Raw genomic sequence first — 26,677 nt, forward strand, 5'->3', positions numbered from 1 at the left:
CATTTTTCATGGTATTTAGCCAGCACTATATATATAACCGTCTTGCTATTATACTGTTTGCAGATCTGATCGTTCTCACTAGTCTTGCTAGTTTTCATCTCTGGCAGTTTTTTTTAAAAGTTGTTTTTCAACCCTTAAAACATACCTTTTATTTAATGACACCAGAGAGCAAAAAGGGATGCTTGCAGCTGAATACCTGATTAATGGCTTGGCCTAAATGTACTGTTTTTGGCTGGATTGCTACTACTTAAGGGGAACATCTCTTACAAATAAGCAGAATATTGCAGCACTTTCAGCAATTAATACTTAGTCTTTCTTCATCACCAAGATCACCCTACTTAGTGTATACAGATCAGCATCATTTTCTTTAAATGCAGAAGATGTATTGCAGTATGTGGGATTGTGTGCTGTGATTTACTGCAAATGTTCTCATTTTCCTTAGTTTTGGAACTGATAAGTTATGCAGTCTTCCAGCTTTAGCAAATGCGGCAGAATATTCTCCCACTGTCTTTGTTCACTTGCAGGACGGGGTAGGATGACAGGGTAATCAGCAGGTTTCCATCTCTGGCATGATCTTCACATGTGATCTATTATCATGCCGTCAAACCAGCGTGGCCATCTTCTGAGCAGCTCCTTTCTCTTCTTTAAAGAAACTGTTCTGTCTTTGTTTTAATTACCATCAAATCTAAGTATCAGTTTTCATGGTGCACCGTCTAACATATTTTTGAAGGGCATTTGGAACCCTGCTTTCAGACTAAATAGTTTTTGTATTGATTAACACTTTATATTTTCAGGAAATTACAGCAGATCTACAGTTCTTTGTTTATAAATTTAAAGCAAAGCTCTGTTTTGTAGCGACTTTGGCAGTCGCAATTCACCATCAAACCTCATTTGCACAGTAGCTTTGGACATGATCATCTGGAGTCAGGAATATGAAATCAATAGTGGGAGTGCCATCACTGCACACTGTGTTTTAAGATAAACCCTTCAAATGAGGTTCAATTTGCTTCTGTTGTTTCAACATAGGGTTTTAATATTTGAGCTGTCTCTAACTGGCTTTAGTTCGAGCTAAATACAGTACACTGTCTGCTGTCTGAGATTGTAACCTTCCCTTCTTGTAGTATATAAGGACAGTATCATTGGCAATTTAAAAAAATAAGGGTGATGGTAAATCACAAATTGAACATATCCATTTTTGACACGGTTGACTAAACAGTGAATGTCAGCAGTTATGGCACTCTTACTGTTCATTTTGAGTTTCTGTGAATGGGTTGATAATGTTTCCAAACCCTAAAGTTGTGGTTCAGCATAACTGGGGAGGTCTGCTGTGGAATGACAGCCCTTCAGAGCCCTGCCCTGTGGGGCTTTTCTTTTGCAATGCATATGATGCATGTCACAAAGGGGATTGTTGTTCGGTCTTGTGAAATCTGCTCTTCTTTAGCATTTCCTTGGTGATGCATTTAGTGATGTGATGAGAAGATAAAGCTTGTGCTATTCAAGTGTTTGTCATTTGCAGCACTAAGATTAATGAATCCAATATTGTGATACGGCCAAAAACAATGTTGCAGAGAAACGTTTTTTTTTTTTTTTAAACTTGAAATGTAACTATTGAGAGAATAATAGAATACAGCTCTGCAAAGACACTATCTCAAAGCCTGTGACAGGTCAGAGGTTAATGTCAAGGTCAGCAACACAGTTAGCATGCAGAGCTCACATCTCCCTGCAAATACAGTCACTACCTCAAATGGTTTCTTGACCAGGAGAATCACAGAATATAACTCTACCGAGTATGAAGCCGTTATCTGGAAGCATTAGGGCAGGGGTGGCCAAAGTTAAGTTTTCCATGCCTGGTCTTTGTTCCAGCTCTGTTCTAAATTGTTTAATTGAACCAATCAAACCTCCATCCTGACCCTGAAGTAGTTCATTATATCATTTAACCAGTTAAAACCTGGGGTGGAATGGCTCTCCAGGACTGGGATTGGACACCACTGTGTTAGGTCTTTAAAGCAAAATGGTAGCCATCTTAGGTAACAGGTCAAAGTGAAGGGTGCTGTTAGATTATGGGCAGCAGTGTGGAGTAGTGGTTAGGGCTCTGGACTCTTGACCGGAGGGCTGTGGGTTCAATCCCCAGTGGGGGACACTGCTGTTGTACCCTTGAGCAAGGTACTTTACCTAGATTGCTCCAGTAAAAACCCAACTGTATAAATGGGTAATTGTATGTAAAAATAATGTGATATCTGTATAATGTGAAATAATGTATAATGTGATATCTTGTAACAATTGTAAGTCGCCCTGGATAAGGGCGTCTGCTAAGAAATAAATAATAATAATAATAATAATAATTAAGGGCTTCCAGATCTACATTGTGCAAATATACTGGTATTTGAAAGCAGCACACATACACACCTTTACAATCATGTCTTTTTATGTTCGTAAAACAAATAGAAACTCTACCTGTATAGAAATTAAACATCTCTATCTCTATTCCATGCAATAGCTAAACCATGGACACTGAAAATGTCACACCCTGCTGCAGAATGCCCCCACAAGACAAAGCTCCTTGCTGATGCGAATTTCCTATGACCACACTAATAAATCAGCAAATTACAGTATAACAATCTTATAACCTATGTACCATTCATTCTGTTAAACTAGTCATTTGAACACATTAGTCATTTTAAACAGTTGGTCATACAATGTGTAGTTATTTGGTTAAATGTCTGGCTTGAGAGAGTGACTGTAACATACATTGTTATTTGATCTGTTTACCACTTACCGTAATTCCACTGCAATCAGACATACACAAACGTCAGTTCACTTTATTTAACAGAATGGTTTTATGATGTTTTAGTGGTCTTGTTTTCGGATTTATTTCACATACCAGTAACTCCGTTCCAGACTGAAATAGAACATATATTTAAGTTCCTTAGTTCTCATGATCTCTGACCACTGCTTTATTTGGTTCATTCATACCAGTGGCCGTGTCCCTTAAATGACTTCCATAAGGGATCTAATTTGGACTTTTTGCTTACTTTTTCTATTCAGTACATAACATGTGACTGAAAGCATTCAAAACAAGCGATTAAAATATATACTTTGAAACCCTTTTAATATTAAAACTAAACAATGTTTTTTTTTTTTATATAAATTACTTTACTTTCAGATGGGGCAAGATAAATCATTTCAGGGCGACATTAAATTATCCTAACTTTTTTTGTTTGCAAGTTTCAAGGTACAGTTGATTTTTTACACCTGACCTGGGACCACACAGTGCCTGAAACTTCCTTTAGTACGTGTGGGAGCGGCTGTTTTTCTATGACTATATTATGATTTAAAGCTTGTGAGGCTTCGGAACACCATGTTGGAATGATCTGAGAAGTCTGTACATATCGGTGAGGTATGAAACATTCTAGTTTGTAATGCACTTTACATTGTTATATAGAAAGTATTCAACAGAAATCCCAGTGTTGCGAATGGGTGCAGTTAACAGTGACTACAAGTCCATCTTTGTTCCTGAACAACAGCATTTTTTAAAACTAAACAAATGCCTTTTTGTTGCCATTGTAAAACTGTGTACCTGAAAAACAAGTCTTAATAGTTCACTGTTATTCCTTAGCAAAAACTGGTTTTAAATGTTTGTACTGTAATTTGGTGTTCAGCAGGTGAAAATATGTATTTTTTAAAAAACAGGTAACAATGGAACTCATAGTGCTGCTATGTTCTTTGATATTCTAGCCCCAGGTCATACTGCCTTACATCACAATGTTCACTTTCTGAATTGAGGCACATTTTAAATAACTATTCTGCTGACCAAACACTTCTTTAGGTCCGTGGTCATTTAACTTTATTAATGACATTTCAAGGGTGCAATCAATTCATTCAGGTCTTACATCATGACTGCAAGATGAGATTTTATCAACTTTAATAGCACATGTAATAGCTGGAGGTGACATAGCTGCCAACTGTATCCTATTGCTCATAATTCATAAAGACATTTCATAAAATACATTCTTAAAGGTTTATATGCAGTATGTGAACCTGAATATTTTGAAAATATAAGACAGGCATACAGTACAATTCAGGAATACATTTACAAATGTAAATATCTTAATTAATCCAACACACAAAGTTTAGGCCAAATTAATCTTACTGAAATTCAGTAAATAATTCAATATACAATTAGGTTCATAAAATGAACTCCAGAGGGAGCAAATATTAAACCAAAAGGGAAAGTTCTAAAGGAAATATGACAGTAAGAACGATGTGATGTATTAGCCTCTGTTTCAGATATTAATGGATGGTGGAATCAATAAAACCAGTCCAGCAACAACTGCAAATAATACAAATTGATGGCTGCATTTTCTCTGGTGGCATGTTTTATAAAGGACACTGGCCCATGTGGTTTAGTCTTACAGTAAACGGGTCTGTTTTCAAAATTGTGAGGGGTTTTCTTCTGTTCTTTTGTAGGTTAACAACCAAATAACACAAAATCCATGTTACACTGCGTCCTTAATGTGATTCTTGCAACACATGATCTGAAAGAGCCAATGCAGGCATGCTTCAAGCCATGAAAACCTTATGAAGCAGTATTATTTTTTTATTAGCCAGTAGTAAGGTCCATATCATTTGCCAGTCCCCAAAGCTAAAATAAAAGTTTAAAGTAAAATTTCAATAAACTGTAAACAAGTCCCAAAAACATTTAAACAAAAGCACACTCATACTATAACCCCCCTGCTTTTGTATCACTACAGATATCTGCAGAAACTGTTCATAAAAAATAGTTTGAGTTGTTTTCAATCACTTCTTCCTTTTGCACATTGTTTTGCTGTGAACCCTGGTTTTCTGCTGGATGGAGGAGGCACTTTTCATCAAGCCCTTTTTTGCAGTGGAAAGTTCTACAGCACCTGGCTTCCAAAGCAGGAGCTGTGCATCCTCCCCAGCAGTGAGCAGACAGTCATCTCCTGTATGCCAGTGGAAGCAGCGCACGGTCGCGGAGTGGCTGTCCTGTAGAGCACACATATGCCTCAGCCCCTCAGCTCTGCAATCCAGAAGATGAAGCTTCCCGGTGTTCGTTCCACCAACAACGACCAGCTTCTTCGCTCTTTCATGGTACATTCCTCTGATCAAATAGTCCAAGCGCCCACCTTGTATTTCTGTTGTTTCACGGGCATCCTGAACACTCAACAGTGTAATTGGCTCTTCTGTTTCCAGCTGTGCAAGGTCCCACCAGAATAAACCCTCATCGTGGGTCAGACAACAGATCTGATCGTACTGCTCCCCAGACCAATTGATGGAACTGACTGAAGAATCCGAGTTGCATGTTGCAAGCAAGGCGTCATCTTCGGTGTCTGTACCGATATCGAACACATTGACCAGCCCATCAGTGGAACCTGAAACCACCATGTCTGGTTTGCTGGGGTGGAAACGTACCTGAGTGATGTCATCGTTGTGTGATTCGGAATAGACCCCTAAAGGCTGAGGCCCAGCTGTGCTGTTACTTTTAACAACCCGTGCATCCCAGAAGACCATGAAAGTGTCTTCATGCACTTTCTCTGTGCCTGCACAGATGACCAGATCACTGCAGTTCACATCGAAACTGCTAAAGACATTGGAAGGGTATCCTCTAAAGACCTGTACAGCGTCTATGCCAGGTGTGCGTACGTCCCAGCACCTCACTGTACCATCACCAGAGGCGGAGAACAGCAGATTGTCAGACGTCTGGGCAAATCTGACACCACAAATTGGACCAGAATGGCCACTGTACTGTCCCACTAGGCCCAATGTTTGTTTGTTGTATACATGTATTGATTGATTTGAACAGGAAACTGCGACTAACTGCTGGTTCCCTGCTCCAGCTGCTGTTTTCGAACAATCGATGTCCAGCAGGTATGTAGGGTCTTTAGTCTGTTCTGATCGTTTCGCAATGGAAAGTGTGGCAAACTGTCCTTCAAAATCCTCCATTGTTAAAGCTGCTCTTGCCAGATCTGAGACAATCTAGTGCACCTATAACAAAAAAAAAATCAATGAATCACTTCAGGATGTTTAATAAATATTTAATGACCAAATATTTCAATAAGCTCACCGCGCCTTGAGAGTACTGTAAATACAGAACATTTATTACAGACCACATAATCTCACACAGAGAATATAGGCCTCTACTGTGCGGAACACCTTAAATCTTATCTACCTAATGTGATTTTGAAAACAATGACTAGGCCTACTGTACCTTGTGCAATCACAATACTTTTTTTTAATAGCTCATTTATTTAATCAGCCTGTTTTCATTTTGGTGAAGTTGCATTTATTTACAGCATAATAAATGTACACCTAACTGAAAGAAAGAGCTACTGCATTTCAGAGTTGATATCTGCTGTGCTGTGCATGTCACAGGAGTCACAATAGGAACCATTTGAGATGGTGAGGATTAGGGTGATTCAATCACGTGACCCTCCGAGGTCCTCTACTATTTTATAGGTACGAGCACATTTGGAAACATTACAAACCAGTAGGCAGGACTTTAACAGCCTTTCTGACAAGGGAAGGGACACATGACAGACAAGGAAGCAAGACATTTTCTGTAGTCGACTTATATCATGTGCGGTGTGCCAAAAAAAGCGAGGTGGGGTAAAGCTACAACATACTGTATGCGGCGCGGTCACAATTATACACTCAACGTTTACAGAAAAAAAAAACCAACAACTATCTATAATAATCGCCGAAGCAGATACATATAGAATGAATAGCAGTAATTCATTAACAAGATTTACCTTGTTTAGATTACTATACTACAGACAGTACACTCGTCGAGATCGTGACAAGAAATACACGTTTCATTACTGACATCATGCTGTAAATGTATTTAATATTCTAGATACTAATAGAACATGCTCGAATTTTAAAAACTCTATTTTTTCCCCAACACTACCTGTAATCCCACTTAGATCACTTTGCTTGTTGCTGGGGGCGTGCTAACTCTCAATTTTCTAGAACTGCTGCGCGCATGTGTTTTTGCTGTGTAACAGCACCCAGAATCTGGAGTGAACTGCTACTAGACAAGTTAGTTCCGCCTAAAAATCTGGTCGGCTGAATTGCCCGTACTTTCCGACGACCCGTCTTACTGTTTATTAACGTTTCACTCCGCTTATTATTAGGTGTCAATTCACAGGAAACATTGTAACAGTATGTAGAGAGAGCAAGCAACAGCAAGAAATGTGATACATTTACAAATGCCAATATAATACACGATGCTCGCACTGTGCCAAAAACGAAACGTTGATATATATATATATATATATATATATATATATATATATATATATATATATATATATATATATATATATATATATATAAGTAGAACACGACAAATGAAATAAAGGCACGTTACCCAAAAATATTCAATTTGTGTTTCCTTGTAGTTTTGAATATAACCACCAGGGGTCACCTGCTCACTTATTTCTTATTGCCAGGCTCCAAGTCAGTGGAGAACGATGATACACACTTATAATGTAGTCAGGATAACACGCCTGAAGTCGTGGGAAATATAGAAAACTTGGAAAAGTATAGTCCAGTAGCACTATCATGGGCATGTGTCATGTCCCGAATAATTAAAAACATTAATAAAGTATAAACTTAAATACTTACATCTTTATAAACAAGAGTCCTTAATATGCATACAGTATAGCACATCTATATAGCATTGTGTTGTATTTTGGACTCATACAAATGTCGACCTTGTTTTTTCCTTTTGAATAAAAAAGGGGGTTTAACACGATACTGCCATCTATAGGTAATTGCTGATATATCGGATATGGCCACAGACCGTTTCCCACTTGAGTGGTTGACCACGTCATGGCCACATTCATCACACATTGACATTTATATTTTATTTTATTTCTTAAAGAAAAGGCTCTAGAGCATATGAAACAGGCTATAGAGTTTGGATTCAACATGAAGTGAATCCAGCCTTCTTTCGGAACCTATGCAGTGACTGGTCTTATGGGCGCATGCTACAATGACAACGTTTAGCTGAAATATAAAATCTTAGCTTACATTCATAAACGTTGTGCAGCTCCAGTTCCAGAAGTCATACGAGTTTGTCTGCACAAAGGTAACGTGTTTCGTTACAGTCAGTGGACTGCGGGTCACTGAGTCAGTAGATAAGATGAGAGCTTGGCGCATGACCAATTCCATGTGACGTCTCTGAATTACCGTTATTACATTCTATCATAATGACAAATGCGTTCACATTCTACTTTATGATCGTGCTGAATGTGCTCTTTTAGTAGAACTTTCTTTGCGAGAGAGAACACAACGCTATTCTGTCATGAGTAAACATGCTCTCAATTTGATATAATGGTTGACATTACTACTTAGATAGCTGGATATTGACATGAGTATCTTTCAAATGGGGGAGGAGGAAGAGGTTGTGATGACAAGGCCATCATTGTAAACTAAACAGGAGCTCAGAGCAGCTCATCAGCTGTCCAACTGTAATATAATATCTGTGACTGAAGATGTTTGAGTAACAAATGAAATGTGTATGAGCGAACACCATGCTTGTATACAAACCTGCTTTTCCCTGACAGCATGTGGATTATAAGCAGGAGGACAGATACCAACAGAACTGGAATGGGCTGGCTCTAGCAGCAGAGCTTTGTTCCCTTTTAAATGTTTTGTTTTGGTCAAATGCAAGCCCTTTGCAGTATAAAGCACAAATACACAGAGAAGCCTTGCCCACAAAGAAAATGCCCCAGACACTGAAGACAGTTATCCAGCAAGCAGTGCAGGTAATCAATTATATAAAAGAACGGCCACTTAATGCATTTATTTTCAGTTCTGTGGCAGGAAATGGGATCTGATCATCAGCACCTACTATTTCACACCGAAGCAAGGTGATTATCACGAGGGAGAGTACTTCTTAGCTTTTTTGAGCTACGTAAGGAGGCTAATATTCCCAACCACATTCATGATTGCTCTTGGCTGGCTCTGCATGCTTATTTTGGTGATATTTTTGACCATCTAAATTCATTAAATGCGTCTATGCAAAGAAGGACACAAATATCCTCCTCCTTACAGACAAGGGGACAGCCTTTGTTCAAAAACTGTACAGGTGGGCCTCTCGACTATCAGATGGAAACTGAGACGTTTCCCACATTTTTAGATTTCGTTCAGGATTGTGGTGGCACTGTGGGTCACAATGATCTGAAAGCTCCCATTGTCAAACACGTGACGGGACCGAAGAACAGTTCCGAGACTACTTCCAAGAAGATTGTAGCTCACTTGCCTGTGATCCGTTCGTCACTTGTTAGTTCAACCAGTCTTTCAGGGGAGGTAGGAGAACAGCTAATTGAGCTGAAATGCGACAAGAGATTGAAACAATGTTTTGGCACCTGTTCTCTCCCAAATTTCTGGCTAAACAAATCTTGCTCAGGTGGGGCATGATTCAAAAAAGGTTGGGGACCCTAAAATTAGACTATTCAATTCATGGTTGGGACAAGGCTCTGGACTGGTCAGTTAAATAATCAAGGACCTTATTAGAACAAGGCCCTGGACAGAAATTAATTGAAAGAGACTGGTCTACCAGGGATGGAAAACTCATGCATGTTCAGACCAGGTCTTGTTTTAAATGGTTTCATTGAACAAACTGACCTTATAGCAGTTTATTAATTACACCTGTTCAACCTGATGTAGAATGGCCCCAGTGTTCCTGGTGAGAACAGGCTTCAAATTATGCATCCGGTAAACAAAAGCATTTCAATCTCAGATTAAAATCAAACATTGCACACTTTCAAAACAATAATCAGAGTTTGTCCCCAAAATATTAAGGGCTCTTTGTGCAAATTTTATTAAGCAGGCTAAAAGTTAATGATGATTCAAGACATACATTATCTAACATGAACAACAAAAATGCATCAAGATGATGAACAGATATTATTTTTTTATATTAGTGTTTTGGAATCAAATGTGGAAAAGAGGGTCAGTTAATGACATAGTTTTTTGATATGATCGATATGATCACAGACATTTGGTTTGAAACAAAAAATAATAATGTTATTCATAAGACCCCACACATTTTTACATTTTGTTATTCAACACATTCTACAGGTAATCACAAAGGTGTAATACAGCCCACTTTCTCACAAGCATTGACAAATATATACCAGGTTGCAATGCTTCTAAACAAACAAGAACCATCTCACAGTAAAGGCACTAGGATTTCTATAAGAACAGAGCTGACCTAACCTTCTTAAAACTATGGGCCTGATTCCCTCTTTATTTGGTCAACATATTATTTCAAACAGCAGTGCTTATTAGTTGATCCATTTGGACCCAATTCCTGTATTTAAGCAGCCAGTCAATGCACGTATTAACTGGGAATGCTTTAACCTAATGAGAGTCACAGAAACATGAACATTTCACTACCAAAGACTTGGCTATGGCTATAAATTTAATTCTAAGCCCAGCCATGATTGAGATAATGAGTTTAATTTCATACCCGTACCTGGGAGTGTCTATTAGCCATTGACTCTGCACCCACTTGATATTCTGGGTCTACATCTTACTACTGTTGCTACCACAAATGTGCTATAGGACTGGGTGTAAATCTGTGGTCTCAATGGGAACTCATATGCTAGGACATTGCTATATTTTTTGTTGTTGCAAAAAGCACAATTACTTTTATGAATATTGTTGCATGCTTGATCTGGCAGTAGGGACATATAGTACCACAGCATTGTACTGTTAGACAGCTTTATATAGTTCTGGTGATATTTAAAGCATCTGAAGTAGGCTTATTAATAAGGTGCTCATTCTTCCAAATATTAGGAACAGAAAGCCATCCAGTATCTTAAATACCAGGACATATTTTTGCAGGATTCTCCACTGCTGGTGGTGTTTGAGTGCTCAATCTTCAGGTCACCTCTTATATCACATGCTATTGAACTGCCACAAATGTGGCTGATCCAAGATACAGATTACACATGCTCATTTTGACAGTACTAGTTACAACTTCGGCACAACAAAGTTGGTATATCTTACTGACATTTGAATTACTGGAAGAAACGTACACAAGTAAAAACTGGAGATATACAGACAGTTAAAAACCTATTGTTTTTCCCCTTGTTTGGTAAAACAGTTTTTCTCAGTTAAGCTGTAGGATCAGCACACAGCCGCCTTGGGAAAGGGCAGAGCACATGCACGTAAGAGCTTTACAGCGGAGAAAATGTGGAATAATAATACATGGAGAAGTCTTCATGGAATTAGTGGTTAACATTTTTCATTCTGGTCTCAGAAATACATTCTTAGTACAAATAACAGTGGCTTTGTATTTCGTACTTATTAAAACAATCGATCATTTTTGTTCTGATCAGAACAGAGATATGTACCGTATCAAAGCAGCGAAGTTGATGGTCATTTGGGAAAGAGACAAGGACTACTTATTGAAAACAATAAGACTTTAACAACAAGCCCTTCATCTCCATCTGTTACCTAGTGTGTGTGTGTGTGGGGGGGGTTACTATCCAGTCAATTAGTTGAGAGTTCAAGCTCCCAGACGGTCAATTTGGACACAAAGTGAACATGTGCAAGTGTACGGGAGAGGGCCCTGGGCTAGCCTTTCTTTAGATGAGCTTGCTAGATTATACATCTCTGGTCTGGCTTCTGACATGACAGTGCTGTTTTTATAACCTGGAGACGTTCTACACATCTCTCAGTATACAGAGTGCTAATCACAGGATGCCACTGTCTGTAGCCTGGGCCATGCTCTGTACAAACAGGAAACTGTCGACTGCCCGGCCCTGATACCAACGTTATGATTAGTGATGGGTAAGCAGGAAAGCTGGAGATGCCTTCCTTCTAGACGCACTGAACAGCTTTCTTTATTACTAAAGGAAGTCCACAACAAAACAAAATGCTTTGGCAAGTTTCTGTATTTGCAATTCCTTCCCCCCTCCCACATACTTTATGAAAATCTGTTACTTGACGCTGTTTTTTTTTTCAAATGCATTTTTATCTCTTTTCCAGAAAGAGTTGAGATTTTTCAAATAAGCTGAATTTATTTTCCTTTTCAAAGAGTGTCCACTGTGACTATTGGACATGATTTAAAAAAACTGGTGATATTAGGAAATAAATGAGGGACCACTGAAAAATGCAAAGATTGACTGTCTATTAAACAGCTAAAATTTAGCAAATTATAATTTATGTAGGTCAGTTAAATATTGAATATGTTTATCTGAAATTAAAATGAGTCTGCTTGGACCTCATAAATAATGAAATGCTGTATTCAGTGGGTTTGATTATTAAAACAGTATAACAGATGTTTGATACACAGGGTGGATTACCAGTCTCACTCAAGTTTTCCATACTTAGTTCTTGGATAATAATTCTTTGTTAGATGCTACCTCCACAAGACACATTTCGTTTCAGCGGCTTCCTGTTCTCCTTGATAACATGTCAAACATTTAGAAAAAATAAATGTTTTCATAAGATTTTGTAGCAGTAACATTTGGGCATGTGTGTTAACCAGTATGTGGTTAAATGCTTCGTACCATCCTCTTTCGTAAAATGCACAGCACTCTGTCTTGCTGATTCTTTGAGAACCAAAATCTTTATAACATAGGATTTACAATCCTGGGAAAATGCTGTTAAGTTGCTTACGTTGCTAACTAAAAGGCACAAATGAGTCAGCGGACAGCATCTGAAGATGTGGAGTTATGTCTGATGCCTGGTTTCAACACGCAGGTTTTCAGCGATAAAAGAAAGTTCAACCAAAGAAACGTTCTCCAAGGTGAAAAACTTATTACAAAACTAAAATAAAAGCAAAACAAAAAGCAACATTAAACAAGCAGGTCTTAGTGGTAATGGTTTCAGTTATTCAGGTACCCGGTTCTTGGACATGGTAGAGGGGGTAAGCAGGTTAGAGGACAGGGAGAAGTGGCTTTGATCGTTATCAAGACAAATGTAGGTAGCTGAAGATGCAAGGAACCAGAAAGAGGGCGCTGAAGCCCACCGTGCCGTAGGTGATGTAGCGGTACGGCAGCTCCACCTCCATGCGCTGGCGGGCCTTCCGGATGTCCTGGCAGGGGATGCAGAAGATCTTGCACGCCAGGGGGATGGTCAGTGCCTTCATGACGGCCCTGATGACCAGCAGGATGAGGATACCCAGCACGAAACGCAGGACTGCCTTCCCCACCAGGCCGGCGGTGAGGGCCGGGGGGGAGAACGGCAGCAGCTCCAGGGGCGGGTCCGGCATCAGTCCCAGCGCGTAGTTGAGGTGGGAGGCGCAGGCGACACCAGCTCCTGTGCCCAGGATCTCTGCAGTGTCCCCCCGTGACGTGCTCCACGTGTCCAAGGTGAAAGAAAAGAGCCCCATGGCCAGGTGCAGGCTGATGATAATGAGGGGAGCGTAAGTACAGGTCAGGTTGAAGTTGTCTATTATTTCCAGTGCTGGTTGGAAGACTACTAATATGAGGATGCTGTACAGGAATCCAGCGATGACATCCTGTGGCAGAAAAAAAAAGAAGCAGCAAAGTCAGATTCATTTCACTTCTTGCAGTGCGGCCAGTAATAACACTATAAACACATGCTATGATTTTAAACTAGTAAAAAACAACCTACACTAGATGTATGTAGGGGCCCTTTAACACCAAACAAATACAGTAGTGTAAAAGCTAGGCAAAACTGGCACTTTATCTTGTATAGAAAAGTTTGAATAAGACCTTGGTTGAGAAACAACTCGCATGCTATCATCAATCATTGATCAATGAAACATTAATTTTGGCAAGCTCTAAGCAAGATGGAATAGATAAGCAGTAACAATTGCACAATAAGTACAGAAGATACGGTTATAAAAATAACCCTTAGCTACTGCAAGCCTTAGTCCACACAAAGGAACTACTGTTAATTTGCATCCCCTCCCTGTCCCCAAGAAAACTAGTGCCAAACAAAGAGAACTCTTTATTCTCAATGTTTAAATGCTCCACGAGATTCCATGGCAGTGGGGTGTGGTAACACACTCAGTGATTCGGTATAACTGTCAAGTGATTTACATATTTCTAAATGTGTTTTTTTTTTTTTTTTTTTTTTTAATTGTGTACCCCAGTTGTACCAAAATTCAAAATCTGACAGTTACGGGTTAAAAACACTGTCTCAGTACTCTGAGAGTGACTAGGCTGTTTAATAATTCAGTCTGCCTGCCCTTGCTGGGATCTGTGGGTGACTGGTCTCAGATTATATCCTTCCATGTAACAGAAGCTCTTCTCTTTCCCTGATGCTGACTGGGTCTGATCGATGACTCAACTCCTGCATCGAAACAGCTTTACACAGGGATCAAAAGGAACTGCTTACCTAACTTTATAACCCTACTGTTCTCACCTACAGTAAACTTCAATCACCATTAAAGGAAGTCTGAAAATGTTTGCGAGCAGAGTTACAGACTGCTTTCTACTTTAAATATTTTGTATAAAAGCATATTACAGCAGTCCCCCATGTTACATAACTTTAAGTACATACCAATTTGTAACAACCCTTAATAGTCTCTACAAAAACAAAACCAATAACGTATTTGGTTCCAAAGGACATACAAAAGGACAGACCTTTTGGAAAACATCTAAGAATCAGATAATCTCTTTCAACAGGCATAAGGAAAGTGCTTTTCAAAATGGATCACACATTTCTCCGACTAAAGCGATAACAGCTGTTACCCATTAAAGTAAACCATGCCTCCATGCCCCAAGCATTTAAATGGTTCAGCAAAGAAGCAATGCAGCGCAGGACTTCGTGTCCTTTCAATATCCACTCCATTAGCGTGCCGCTTGTTCACTTCATTCTGTAAGTCAGCTCCATGCAGCAGGAAGAAGAGTAGACTGTGCAAGGCTGCAGAGACCTGAGAGAAAGGTCTTGCTGTAATGCACTATAGTCTGTGAAAACAGCTCTCGTATACTTTTCATCTGGTGCAATTGAGAACATTTACACAGGGATGGTTCCCATGCAAATAACAATGCATCACCCAAATGTGCTTTTACAGCACCTGCTTGGAGTGGGTTTCGAGTCTCCTACTTCAAGCAAGCAAGTCAGATAAATGTCTTGTGAAAGGGGACTGCTACGTCTCTACACACTCACTGGAACACACCACAGATCATTTTTTTTACTGTAGAAGGCAACTAAAATAGTGCCCATCAACAGTATAACAGGAAATCCAAACTTGTGTTGACCCAAATGTCATTCAGATATTTATTAATCTCCCCAATGTAATATACAGGCAATGCATACTGAACAGAACGTATGCTGTGACGTCAGAAGCATTGCTTTATCTCCTCACATGTTTATAAAGGTTAGCCAGTCCTTTCACATTCTCAATTACACGTTGTCCTCCTTGCTTTGGATTGAGGAAGCAAAGGTCTTAAGATTGGATTCCAGCCAAAATACAGTATCTGAGCTTGCTTAGCCAAGTTTCAAGCACAATGCTACAGGAAAGAACTGTAGACCAGCAATAAATTATTATTCACTATGAATAGCTGTGGGCCCCTTAAAGGCCAAATGGAAATGGGATACACGTCCAATATTCAATGCTCTCAATGGTACCACACTGTACTTCTCTGTTCAGTGTGAAATTCAACAGGAGAACCTCTACATGGTTTCTGTGCACACACACATCAAACTGCGATTTAAAGTCATCCAGCTATCTCAGTGGCCTCACGGACCACAAGGGCAAACTAAACCTTTGACCGGGACAGCCTTCAATCAAGGCTCAATGATTTTCAACGCACTTTTGACTCCTGTACTTTGGACACATTTGATTAAGTTCCTGCTGCTGAGTTGGCAAGCTGAATAATTCAACCACAGCAGATAATTTAAGACACTTAAATCAGGTGTGGGGGCATGCAGGAGCCTGTTGTCTCTGGACTGAAACTTCAGAGAGAGCAAGCAGAGCTGTGGGTGTGGGTGGTTTAGAAATCACCTGGTCTAGAGGGAGTCAGGGCATGTACTGCATATTCAAAGTCTGAAAAATATAACTCTCATAAGCACAGGCTAGTAAAAAAAAAAAAAAAAAAAAAAAAGGAAAAACCCTTATCTTTCTGTTCTCAAGTTATAAGCATCTAACCCATTCATCACTAAATTTACTCACACTCACATAAGGGAACAGTGTTGTGGCAGAAAAACTATAAAAAGATCAGCAGTCTGAAGAATGTTGTTATGCCTTGTTTATTACATCTCTAAGAAAAATAAAACACGATAAAACAGATTTATGATACTATACTGAATCCCCACTTGGAATATCTCAGTTATAGAAAATTAGGTCAATAAAGAAAAAAAAATCTGCCTATTAAAATTCATGCTAAACCTAAGGATATTCTAGCTGTTTTTCATAGCTATTTCTTTTGATCCAACACCAATTTGCTCTTTTTTTTCCTGAAAGTTATCAATGCTGCAGTTGAAGCGCCTAGAGGCTCTCACTGCAGCCCAATCCGACACAGCTCTGCAGCTTGTTTTATCATGAGATGTAGCAGCTCAGCATCTGTAAAGGAATTTCAGCTTCTTCATATTGCCTGTGGTGTTCGTGATATGTGACCCTTTCTTCAAACTGGGGCTTAGCATCAGAAATCTAGCGACAGTATAAAGGTGCTGTAAACTGACATGATGAACTGGTATAGCACATGGAAGACAGCACCATATCATGGTTGCTATATCTGCAAGCTGCACGTTAGATGCAAAGCAATACAATCATAATAAAATCAGAATGCAAGATGACAATACACAAGCTATTTACAGTAAGTGAGGAGTAAAGCAAAACATTGGGGCCCAACAACTGATACTCTTAGCAACAATTTATAGCTCAAAGCAGTGTAGCATGGGCATACATCTAGACCTTCAAGCATCATAAACACGACAAGCAGACAAACCTTTTGGCTGATGTCATTAAACTCAGGGAGACAAAAGCACAATACTACACATGTATCTGGTCAGATATTACTGACAGCTGAAGTGATCTATCAAAATGAATGTCTTATTGATGTGCTACTGTATTTACAGGCCACTTAAGAGTAGCTCTGTTATTAACTACAGGATCCACCAGTCTTTTTGAACAGTAGCTAGCCAAGCGTCACAGAGGTGGTCACTGTATTTTACATTTCACAATAAGATTAGTCACTCTGGCAACACGATAAATCCACACAGCGGAATGTTACATTTAGGAGAGAAAGCCACCTCTCAACTGCCAGTATATTTTCTCTATGCACAACACATAATAATCATAGTACTGTTTTTTCTTTAAATGTTGACTTTAAGAATTGCAACATACTCTCTGAAAGTTGAAATTTTGAACTATTTGGCTTGCCACTAGATTTTTACTTAACATACTGTAAGGTGTTGTCTAGAAGAAATACACATAGTGCTGACTCATATTACCAGCAAATTCGTTTCTATTTCCAGCCAAACTCTTGTCAGACACACATTTCAAGAGAAAACACATTCCTGTAATGAATTATACAGTTTCAACACCAGCACACCTTTTTCATTTTTTTTTTTTTAAATCTTCTTTCCTGTAGGGGGTGCAATAATTTAATCATGTAAAGCTTGTGTATTAATGGAACACCTTTGCAGTTCAAAGAGGAGAAACCAGAGAGGGCAATCTTGGCTGTATTTTCACTTTCAGTGAAATAAAGCATTCCACGTGCGCTTCAAAAACAGACTACACACTCAAAAATCAACAATTGTTCTCTTTGATATAATTTAATTTCAATATGGTTCACAGCCATTTCCAATGGTGGGGGGTTATGAAATCCTCTGCAGACTAATCACCACAATATGCTGCATGCTATCTGCTCATTTAAAACTAAAATGCAATATGTGGATGTTTTCTATATGTTAATATAGTTGTATAAACCTCTGTCCTGCTTACCAGAATGGAGTGCATTCCCATGTAGATTCGGCTTGTACAAACCAGAGAACACCAGCACAAAGCAAGAAGCAGTCCAAACACGAAGGGATACTGGAGAGAGAAGAGAGGGAAATCAAGACAGCCAGTCAGTAGCTATTTTATGAAGTGAAATTTGCTCGCTTTGTTGCAGAATTGGTTTCACACATACAGCAGGTTATTTCAGATGTCTAAAACTGTGCAAATAACCTTCTCAATTTAGAAAGCAATTTAAGATGTAAGTGTTCTTGCTGTTATGACAATGGGGATTTGATGTCTGACAGACAAAACATTTTCAGCTGTCATAACTGCTTACATAACCTGGCTGAAATCTACATGGGTGACTACTGTACAAACGGGTTGGTCCTCCTATTTGCATGATAGAATAGTACTATGTACTAGAGAGAATATAAATAATGCTCTCATGCACAGAGGGCTAATTTTGTCACCATGGGGAAATTTTTTTTTTCTTCTTTATATTTATGTATACAGTACTTGGATGTTGCGTATTCCTTTAGTTTGCATAAAAGCAGAATAAAATGTTCACTGCTACATGTAGTACATATATATGCACGAAAGGGGTCTGGTAATGAGAGCAAAAAATAATCTATGAACAGATCTTCATATCACAATGTCATTGCTTTTGTCAATGAACTTTTCCGTAAGCAATTTATTCTAAAGCAAACACCAACCCTTCTGACTTATAATTGCTCAATGGTTTCCTGTGGCTTATTGTGTTCATCTGCAATGTTTATCTAGGCTTACTCAACCACGCTTGCTGAATCATGTAGATAATGCATGATTAAAAACACTATCCCATACATATACATTACTGTGGGCAGCAGCTGGATATGCGTGGGGCCCCATGCTGAGGCTTGAGGCTTATTTTGAAACTCCCCTGATGGAGAAGGTGGAAGAGGAACCAGTCACACTTCCATCTCCTCAACACAACTTGCCAACAGGGTGCGTCCAAACACAGTCATCCGCAACATCCAGTTATAGATCTATGGTGTCAGACCACTTCTACATTTACTGGCCTTACACAATATATTGAACTGCAGTATACTGATATCACCAAATCTTTAATTTTAGCATGCAAGGACCTTCAAGTGAAGTAATTCATTTCTTACTTTTTCATAAAGCTTGTATACAAGGCATATACAGTATGTGTGTTTTTCGTGGCGAGGTACTGTCATGTTACAGATTGCTCTAATTTTGAGTGTACGCTCTGTGAGTGTCACTGACATGCTTGTTTTAATTGCTTCTGACACCTCCAGTGCAGAAGAAACAATCCACAACACCTTTTTTCAAGGGAGGAAAGATCAAAACCAGCAATCTACAGTACTAAGCTGCATAAAAGCACTCTTACTATGGTGCAGGCTATAATACTTTGTCCATATTTAATATCTCAGAGCAGTATTAGAGACCAACAGAAACCTAATGAAAACACTTCACGTCCTTATCTCAAACAAACACAGACCAGTCTCAGTGTAAATGATTGCACAGCTAATAAAGACATTTTACACTCTCCTTCACTCAAGTCAGAGTGGTTCTTTGCTCTGTCACAGGGCCAATGCTTAGCAAGCTACACTACTGTATAAACGTGCTAAAATGAACTTACTTAGGGAGTTCTTAATTAGACACGTTAGATCTTAGCTTACCAGACATGCAATACAGCACATATTGTACTCACTACACAGTCTTAACACGACAAGGTCTACGTGTTTTTTTTTTTTATAGTTTACTCTATCATAAAGTATACTGTATGACCCTATGGTATTATAAAACACACTTTAAACTGTGATTTCTTAGTCATTTCCCTTGCTTTGTGCAATCAATGCCTCAATAAAAGGAGTGCTCTATCAAGAATCTTCCATGAACACTGTGCTTCCCCTTATATGGTTACTTGGTGCTGCAGTAAGCAATTCCTTATCTTAGAGCGAGTTGGTTCATCACTAATATTCTGTGCAAAATACAGTGTAGGATTATGACCAGGTAAGGCATTACATATGCTATAACCCAGGTCCTTTGCCAGAGAAGATAGCTGGGTGACTGGTCCTACAGCTGTCCAGATCGAGAAGCGACAGATGCCCTCAGTCGTGTCACGATGAGCTCATAAAAACTCAGCAGCACTACATGACCTGAAGCTCTGCAAGGAAAGAAGGGGGCACAGTATGCTTTTACGCTGCATATGTTTTAGCATAGCTGATGTATTTTTTTCCATACAGCACAGCATGAATGCTTGATTTATGTCTATTACAAATGCAGACCTGCAATCTCATGACTGACTTCATTACCTTTTGGCTTTTTATTCTGCGTGCTACCCCTCATTGTCCCAGGCTGTGCAGAAGACTGGTTCCATAAAGGATGCTACTAATTAACAAGAGCACACGGCAGATAAGAGCTGCCAGTGCAGCCACCATGGGCGGAAAATATATATTTAATCAAAATTATCACCTAGTTAAATCCTAGAGCAAGAGATCATGCTGAAAGAAAAAGCACTGATGTGATTCCAATGATCTTTTATTAATTTACACTAAAGCATTGAAGACTTAAGTCATCTTTATCTATAACAAAGAACAATGAAGACATTCAGGCTGCAACAATACTTCTTCACATCCTACCCTGAGGCCATCCTTTTGAGGTGGTGACAGGATAGTTACAGTGATGCGTGCCCATGTCTATGCCCTTGCCATTGACAGAATGAAAACAGATTGCAAATGTGTCAATTGTGACACTTAGTGACCATTCTACCAGACTGAGTATACTGCTGAATTTCAACTGGTGCCCCCAACAGCCACCAAGCTGACCAGAGTTTGATTACTACATCTTAGCTGGAATTAAAAAAGCAGATTGAAAGTTAAAGGCTTATATCCCAATTCCCCACACAGACAGCAACCCAGCCCTTTCCAATTATTTTTGAGGCTACCACTGTGTTTAATGTCTGTTTTCAAATTGCTTGGTGCTGCAGTGGCTCACCGACTTTTCACTTTCTGAATTTCAATGAGACAGCTTTTGTCCTGCTGAATTATAATACAGCTGAAAAAACTTTTCTTGCATGTGACTCTTGATTTAAAAGAAAAAAGGTGCATTACATTGTACTAATATTTTTACAGTACCTAATAAGATACAGAGATATATAATTGGGCTTGAAGGGATGTCTTGTGCAGGAATATGGGCAGAGGGGTAACCAATAAGATGATTTGTCCTCGAATGAAGCCAGGACACAGGGTTAAAGTGGATTATCATTTAAATACTTAGTCCGTACCTGACAATGCAATACCCTGCCTCCTAACACCATTCTGTGATAGCGGGTGATAAAAACACCCAGGGTTTATTTGAAGCTCTTCCATGCTTGATTGGTATCGCATCAGGCAATGGTTGTATATTAAATCCATGCATTGAAGTGTTACCATGGAAGCAGCCAGGGTCTGCCTCTTGCTATGCCCAGCTAAAAAACAAACAGCTCTGAGCCAAAAACATTTGAAATGTCTGTTGCAGTCTGTGCAACCATCAATTCACTTTGTGTTTTTTCTTTTTTAACGATGGCTAGGGGCAAGTGCTGCTAAGTTGTGAATCATAAAAACAACACAAGTTAGAGGTTCACATTCATTTATGGCAGTGCAATGTCATAAATCATAGAACACATTATGGTTTCTAATTAAATTTCTATTAAAAAGCAATAAGCTACTGTACTGTGAACTGCAGTGATTTTTATAAACTGGGAAATAACAGCAATTCACCTCTTACTGTGGGCCATCCATAAGAGAGAATATGGGCACTAAAGACCATGTGCAGCATATTCTAGCTAGCCCCTAGCATGTTTGATTTACACATTATTTTTTATATGGTTTCATTTCTCTTTTTAGAAATCGATGGAACTGCTCAATCTGTCAATATTGACCAATTTTGGCTTGTTGTCTGGAAGTCAGCAAGTTCTGTGCCTGGACAGGAAAATAAGCAGCTAAAAAACTGCAAGCATGGAAGATGAGAAGTAACTGTACAAAGTAGTGTTTTCAACATAATACAATAATAAAAAATGTAAATGAACAAAAACTAGAAGTACGATTTTGGGGAACAAAAGCAAGGCTTCCTCTTGTACAAAATGCGAGTGGAATTGGCATATCAGATTAAATGGTTTGTAAGATTAAATAAAACAATGCGACAAAAAATAGCTCATGATCCCAATATAGTAGACAACAGTCACAGGTCAGAGTTACGGGTACAGTTCGTTTATGAGATATTAGCAGTTTTGCTCAGCGAGTGATGGGTTTACAATAACATACAGTAAGCTCCTTTCACTGGGATGCTTAATAATAGCAGCTGATTTGAGACAGACCTCATCCCGTCCCTCCCTTCTCTGGGATTTCATACTCCTTATCAATAACGATAACCTTAACTCAAGTTTAACACTAGAGGATTGAGCAGGAAACCTATCCTACATCCGCTTTCTTCAGTTCAGGAAGGTTACTGCGTGACACAAGCCACAAGAGATACTGGGACATTTGTCTTTGTAACAAAACAAGTAGAGAGACGTGATCGAGGGCCAGACTGTTCTCTTGCTGGCTTCCCATTGTGAGCAACTCAATGTGTGCCAAGAGGATGAGACGGCTCAGGGCAATGTCAGCACAGTGGGTACAATTAACAGATCCCACAGAGGGCGTCTGTATCGTCATACACGTACCAGTGTACTGCGTCAGAACTAGGATGGAATACAGCACCGCTGTGTTGTCTGACAGAGGATTGTACAGGGAAGAAAGATGTGAACTAGGGGTGTGCCGACACTCGTATTTTGCAAGTCATTAGCTTTAAGAAATTTGAAGTTGTTCGGTATTAATTAAATGGGATAAAATGTGTTAATTACTTAACACAAAACAACGTGGCCCCTTGCTTTCCCTTATTTACACAATTATTAAATGTCAATTAATATCAATCTGACAGCTGACAGTGTTGTTTAATATGGAACTTATTATTGTTGCTACACAACAGAAGCAAAAGAAAAAAACTTGAGTTGTGCACAACATGTCAACATGTCATATTTGTGTGCATTTATGTCATGTTGCATTGATTGCTACTGGTAGATGGTTTTTAAACTGCATGCAAGCAAGCTGAAAAATAACATCTTTACACACAAAAGTAAACACAACCTTGCCCATACACAGCGACATTTGTTTTGTGGTAATTACGAAACATGTTCCAGAAATGTGCAATAGTAAAGACCATTTATTGAACCCAGTGACAATCAATTTTAACTGGAAAAGAAGCAATTTACAATTCAACTATAGCTGCCTAGAAACTCTTCCAGTGCTGGATATAAGTGTTCAGAGACAAGCTGCACTGTCAATAACAAGGAGTTGCCTCAAAATTACCATTGGGTGATTAAGGCTGCATAGGTAAAAATAGCTTTTAAATCACAGAGGTACTTAACACCTCTGTGATAGAGTAATCCCTAGTCTACTGTAGCTACTGTAAAACCAGTATAAATTGGATCTGTCAAACCACTGTGAGCACTGAGCAGCGAATACAAAAATAAAATTCACAGTTGCACACTTATGCAGCACAGTGTATTTCTGCAAGACGTTTTCACACTGCATTAATAAGACTGCTTAGTGTGACAGCATTAGAGGAGCATTCTAAACATCAAATACCGAGTCAAGTATGACATCCTTGCAGAGCGAGATGGGAAACAGATCTGCAAGTGGACATGTCTTCATTTACTGTACCATCCGCAATGGGACTGCAGAGTTAAAGACTCAGGCATCCAGGTCACAATAAAAGCATCCGGACCCCAGTCTCACACCAGCTGTTTGTGAAGTAAGATGGTGGAATGACTTGATTGAAAATGTAACACACAGTAGCACACAGGCACATAAGATAGTGTCTTCGTTTTGAGTCCCTCTCCTCTAAATATCGTACCCTACCAGAATAGTGAGGATTGCTGTAATAACAATATGAAATGGAACAGAAGCAGAGGTAAGTATGTATATATATATATATATATATATACACACACAGGGTTCTCCCCAGGAATACTCTACAGTCGGGAGGCAGAACATTATAGCCGGGAGCACTTTTAACGGAAATATAAACTTGCCTTACTTTAAATATATAATGCGACAAAGAATGTGAATAATGTGTTGTCTTTCGTTGACTATCTGGTTGTGCTTTTTTATGTTCTACATTTTCTTTTTCATTACTTGTTTTTACTTGTGGTAAATTACCGTGCTTATTTAGGCACTCTACGATTTGACAGGGGAAAGAAAACATAGGTTTATTGGAGTTCACAAAAAAAGGTAACCTTTTCACTTCCTTTTTAGCTTAATTATTGAGCTTATTGCTTCATTTAAATTGTTTTCTTTATGTTAAGATGCAGAGAAAAGAAAAGGCAAACGTTAAATACTGCATAATGAATCGCCACTGGACAATCTCAAGAAAAAGAAGAGCTTAAAAAGCTAGTTCCTTTTTCAAAAATGGCAACGCTCTCTATTATTCTTTATGAGGCACAAAAGGACTGGCAGCAAATGAAGATTTTCAACACTGGTGTCTGGTTCATTTCGAGTTCCTTTAGGGGAAAAAACAGCATCCCATTAATCATATAATACTGCACATGCACAGCCTTACATTCAACCCAAATCCTTAGATACTACAGAAACGTCTTCTACTGCAGCTGAAGCACCACCAAATGCTGTGTCTGAATCAAGTTTTCCTCTTAGACACTTTTGCATAAAGTCCAGGAGACCCATGGTTACTGGTTGGTTTGTCTCACAGATTAAAAAAAACAATAATTCTGATAACCATTGAGGACTTCTATTACCTGCTTCCTAAATGCTGACACTGTATCAATGAGGGACATAGGCGACACTCCACAAGTATGGTTTATAGTGTCTGATTGTTCTCTTATCTGTTATCTTAAGGACCATGGGCTGTGCTCACAGCTTGACCATGATTAAGGCCCATACTATCAGGAAGCTGGTAACAGGTGGGTACATTAAGAAAAGTGAACCCAAGGTGGGGTACCTAACTGCAGCAATAATCGGACAAGAAAAGTCTTGCCTGTCAGTTGCACATAAAGTGTCACTATCGAAACGATCAAAACTGATCAGACATGCGTATTTATTACTATTTGGTTGGAGTAACACCTAATGACTTGCAGCCTCTGCATAACATGTGCAAGCCTGGTGCACTAGAACTACAGCGAAAACAATCCTCTCATATCCCTTATCAATGCACATATGAAATGAACAATTAAATATGTTTGTTTGTTTGTTTGTTTGTTTTTACCTCCCATCTTCCATAGGTTAGCAGGAAGAGCGAGAATGGGATGGCCGTGCCGGACATGGCGTGAGTGGATGGCATGCTGTACTCCGAGTTATAGAACATCTCCACTTTGACAACCGGGGGCGAGGAGGGCCTCGACCACCTGATGAGGTCTTTGGTACACTGTCCCAGGTACATGACCCAGACCCAAATGACAATCAGCCTCCTGCTCACGTAAGCGTCGATGTTCCAGATGAAGAAAGGGAAAAAGGTGATGTAAAAGAGCTCGTTGCCAAGCTCGGTGCCGAAGGTGAACATGTAGTATAGAGCCCTATTTCCAATGACGAATTCCTGTCCGGCTTCTCCGGTTAACGAATTTCTGCGGAGGGGTTTTTTCTTTTCCTCGGCTCGTAAATCACCGCTTGAGCTAGTAGGGCTAGTTATCGGACTTGCTCCCAAATCAGAGTAGGATATACTGTCATTCTCTGAACCGTCAGAATTCTGCACACTACTGTCACAGCAGTTTTCATCGTGTTTGTTAAAATCACCTCCAGCCACAATTGTCCCGTCGACGGGGCCGTTATTACAGCCCCCTTGTTTAAAATTATTTCCTGACGTGGCGGTTTTTCTTTGTCTGGGCCAATTGCATTTGTCTTTCTTTTCTTCTTCCTCCTTCTTCTCATTTTTATTAATAGAGTGATTGTTGAAATTTCCACTGTGGACGCCGAGCCCATTCTCCTTTTCCGTCAGTGTCTCCCCTTTCCCATTAAAAGACGCTTTCACTCCGCATATCTCTTGAAACTTGGCCACTTTGTAAGGGTCTTGCAAATATTCGCATAACTGGAGGATTCCGGATTTTATTTCCATCGTTATATAATATTTACACAAATAACCACCAGTGCTGTCTCTCGCTAATGCCGGTATATATTGCGAAATGTGAAGCGTGTTCCGCTTGCCTCTACGTTAAGACAAAAACCCGTCCCTGTTCCGAGTTCAAAAGTACACAAGATATAATATTTAAAGTCCCAGGTTTGTTATCGTTTCTGGTTAATTTTCAATCCGTCTGCTTCACTCCATACTCAGCGCGACACCGTCCTCTATATTCCTAACCCCAGCTTCTCGTTCTCTATCCGGTCCCTCAGTCAGCGTGACTGTGGTGGGCGTGGCACGGAATGATGCGGGAACGCGCGCGTGTAAGGGATGCTCACTGGTTGGCGGGGAGTCGTTGGTTGTGTGCGCGTACCAGGGTAGAGATTGAGGGTGCGTTTAGAGTGATTCTGTGCAGATTCTGTGCAGCATTATCTCTGTGAACGCACCCTGAGAAAATGGGTTTTTTCACGGAGATCATTCTGCGCAGATTCTATGCAGAATGTGACCAATTCATAGAAGATCATTGGCTAAATTGGTCAGATTCTGCACAGAATCTGCGCAGCATTATCTCCGTGAACGCAACCGATGAGTTTGTTTAATTAATTGCGGCCTCAGCTTCAGTTGTAGTTGACGTCG

At 39.5% G+C, this 26,677-nt stretch overlaps 2 protein-coding genes across 3 annotated transcripts; both read right to left on the reverse strand.

Annotated features, from left to right (window-relative positions):
* Positions 1–3,905: 3,905 nt before the first annotated feature.
* LOC117422199 (WD repeat-containing protein 89-like) lies at positions 3,906–7,018 on the reverse strand. 2 transcript variants are annotated; one of them, XM_034036910.3, is made up of 2 exons: positions 6,926–7,018; positions 3,906–6,003 (listed from the first exon to the last, which is right to left on the reverse strand). In XM_034036910.3, the coding sequence occupies exon 2, from the start codon at positions 5,959–5,961 to the stop codon at positions 4,798–4,800; it is 1,164 nt and encodes a 387-aa protein (XP_033892801.2). In that variant the 5' UTR covers positions 5,962–6,003; positions 6,926–7,018; the 3' UTR covers positions 3,906–4,797. The 2 variants fall into 2 exon arrangements, with proteins under 2 accessions (XP_033892801.2, XP_033892802.2); XM_034036911.3 differs by lacking the exon at positions 6,926–7,018 and adding an exon at positions 6,768–6,908.
* A 2,784-nt stretch (positions 7,019–9,802) lies between these two features.
* Positions 9,803–26,424, reverse strand: LOC117430327 (sphingosine-1-phosphate phosphatase 1-like). The gene is made up of 3 exons (XM_034050314.3): positions 25,196–26,424; positions 17,900–17,989; positions 9,803–13,501 (listed from the first exon to the last, which is right to left on the reverse strand). The coding sequence occupies exons 1-3, from the start codon at positions 26,036–26,038 to the stop codon at positions 12,950–12,952; spliced, it is 1,485 nt and encodes a 494-aa protein (XP_033906205.3). The 5' UTR covers positions 26,039–26,424; the 3' UTR covers positions 9,803–12,949.
* Between the last annotated feature and the right edge of the window lie 253 nt (positions 26,425–26,677).

This window comes from Acipenser ruthenus, chromosome 18 (genome assembly GCF_902713425.1).
Source record: "Acipenser ruthenus chromosome 18, fAciRut3.2 maternal haplotype, whole genome shotgun sequence".
NCBI lineage: Eukaryota > Metazoa > Chordata > Actinopteri > Acipenseriformes > Acipenseridae > Acipenser > Acipenser ruthenus.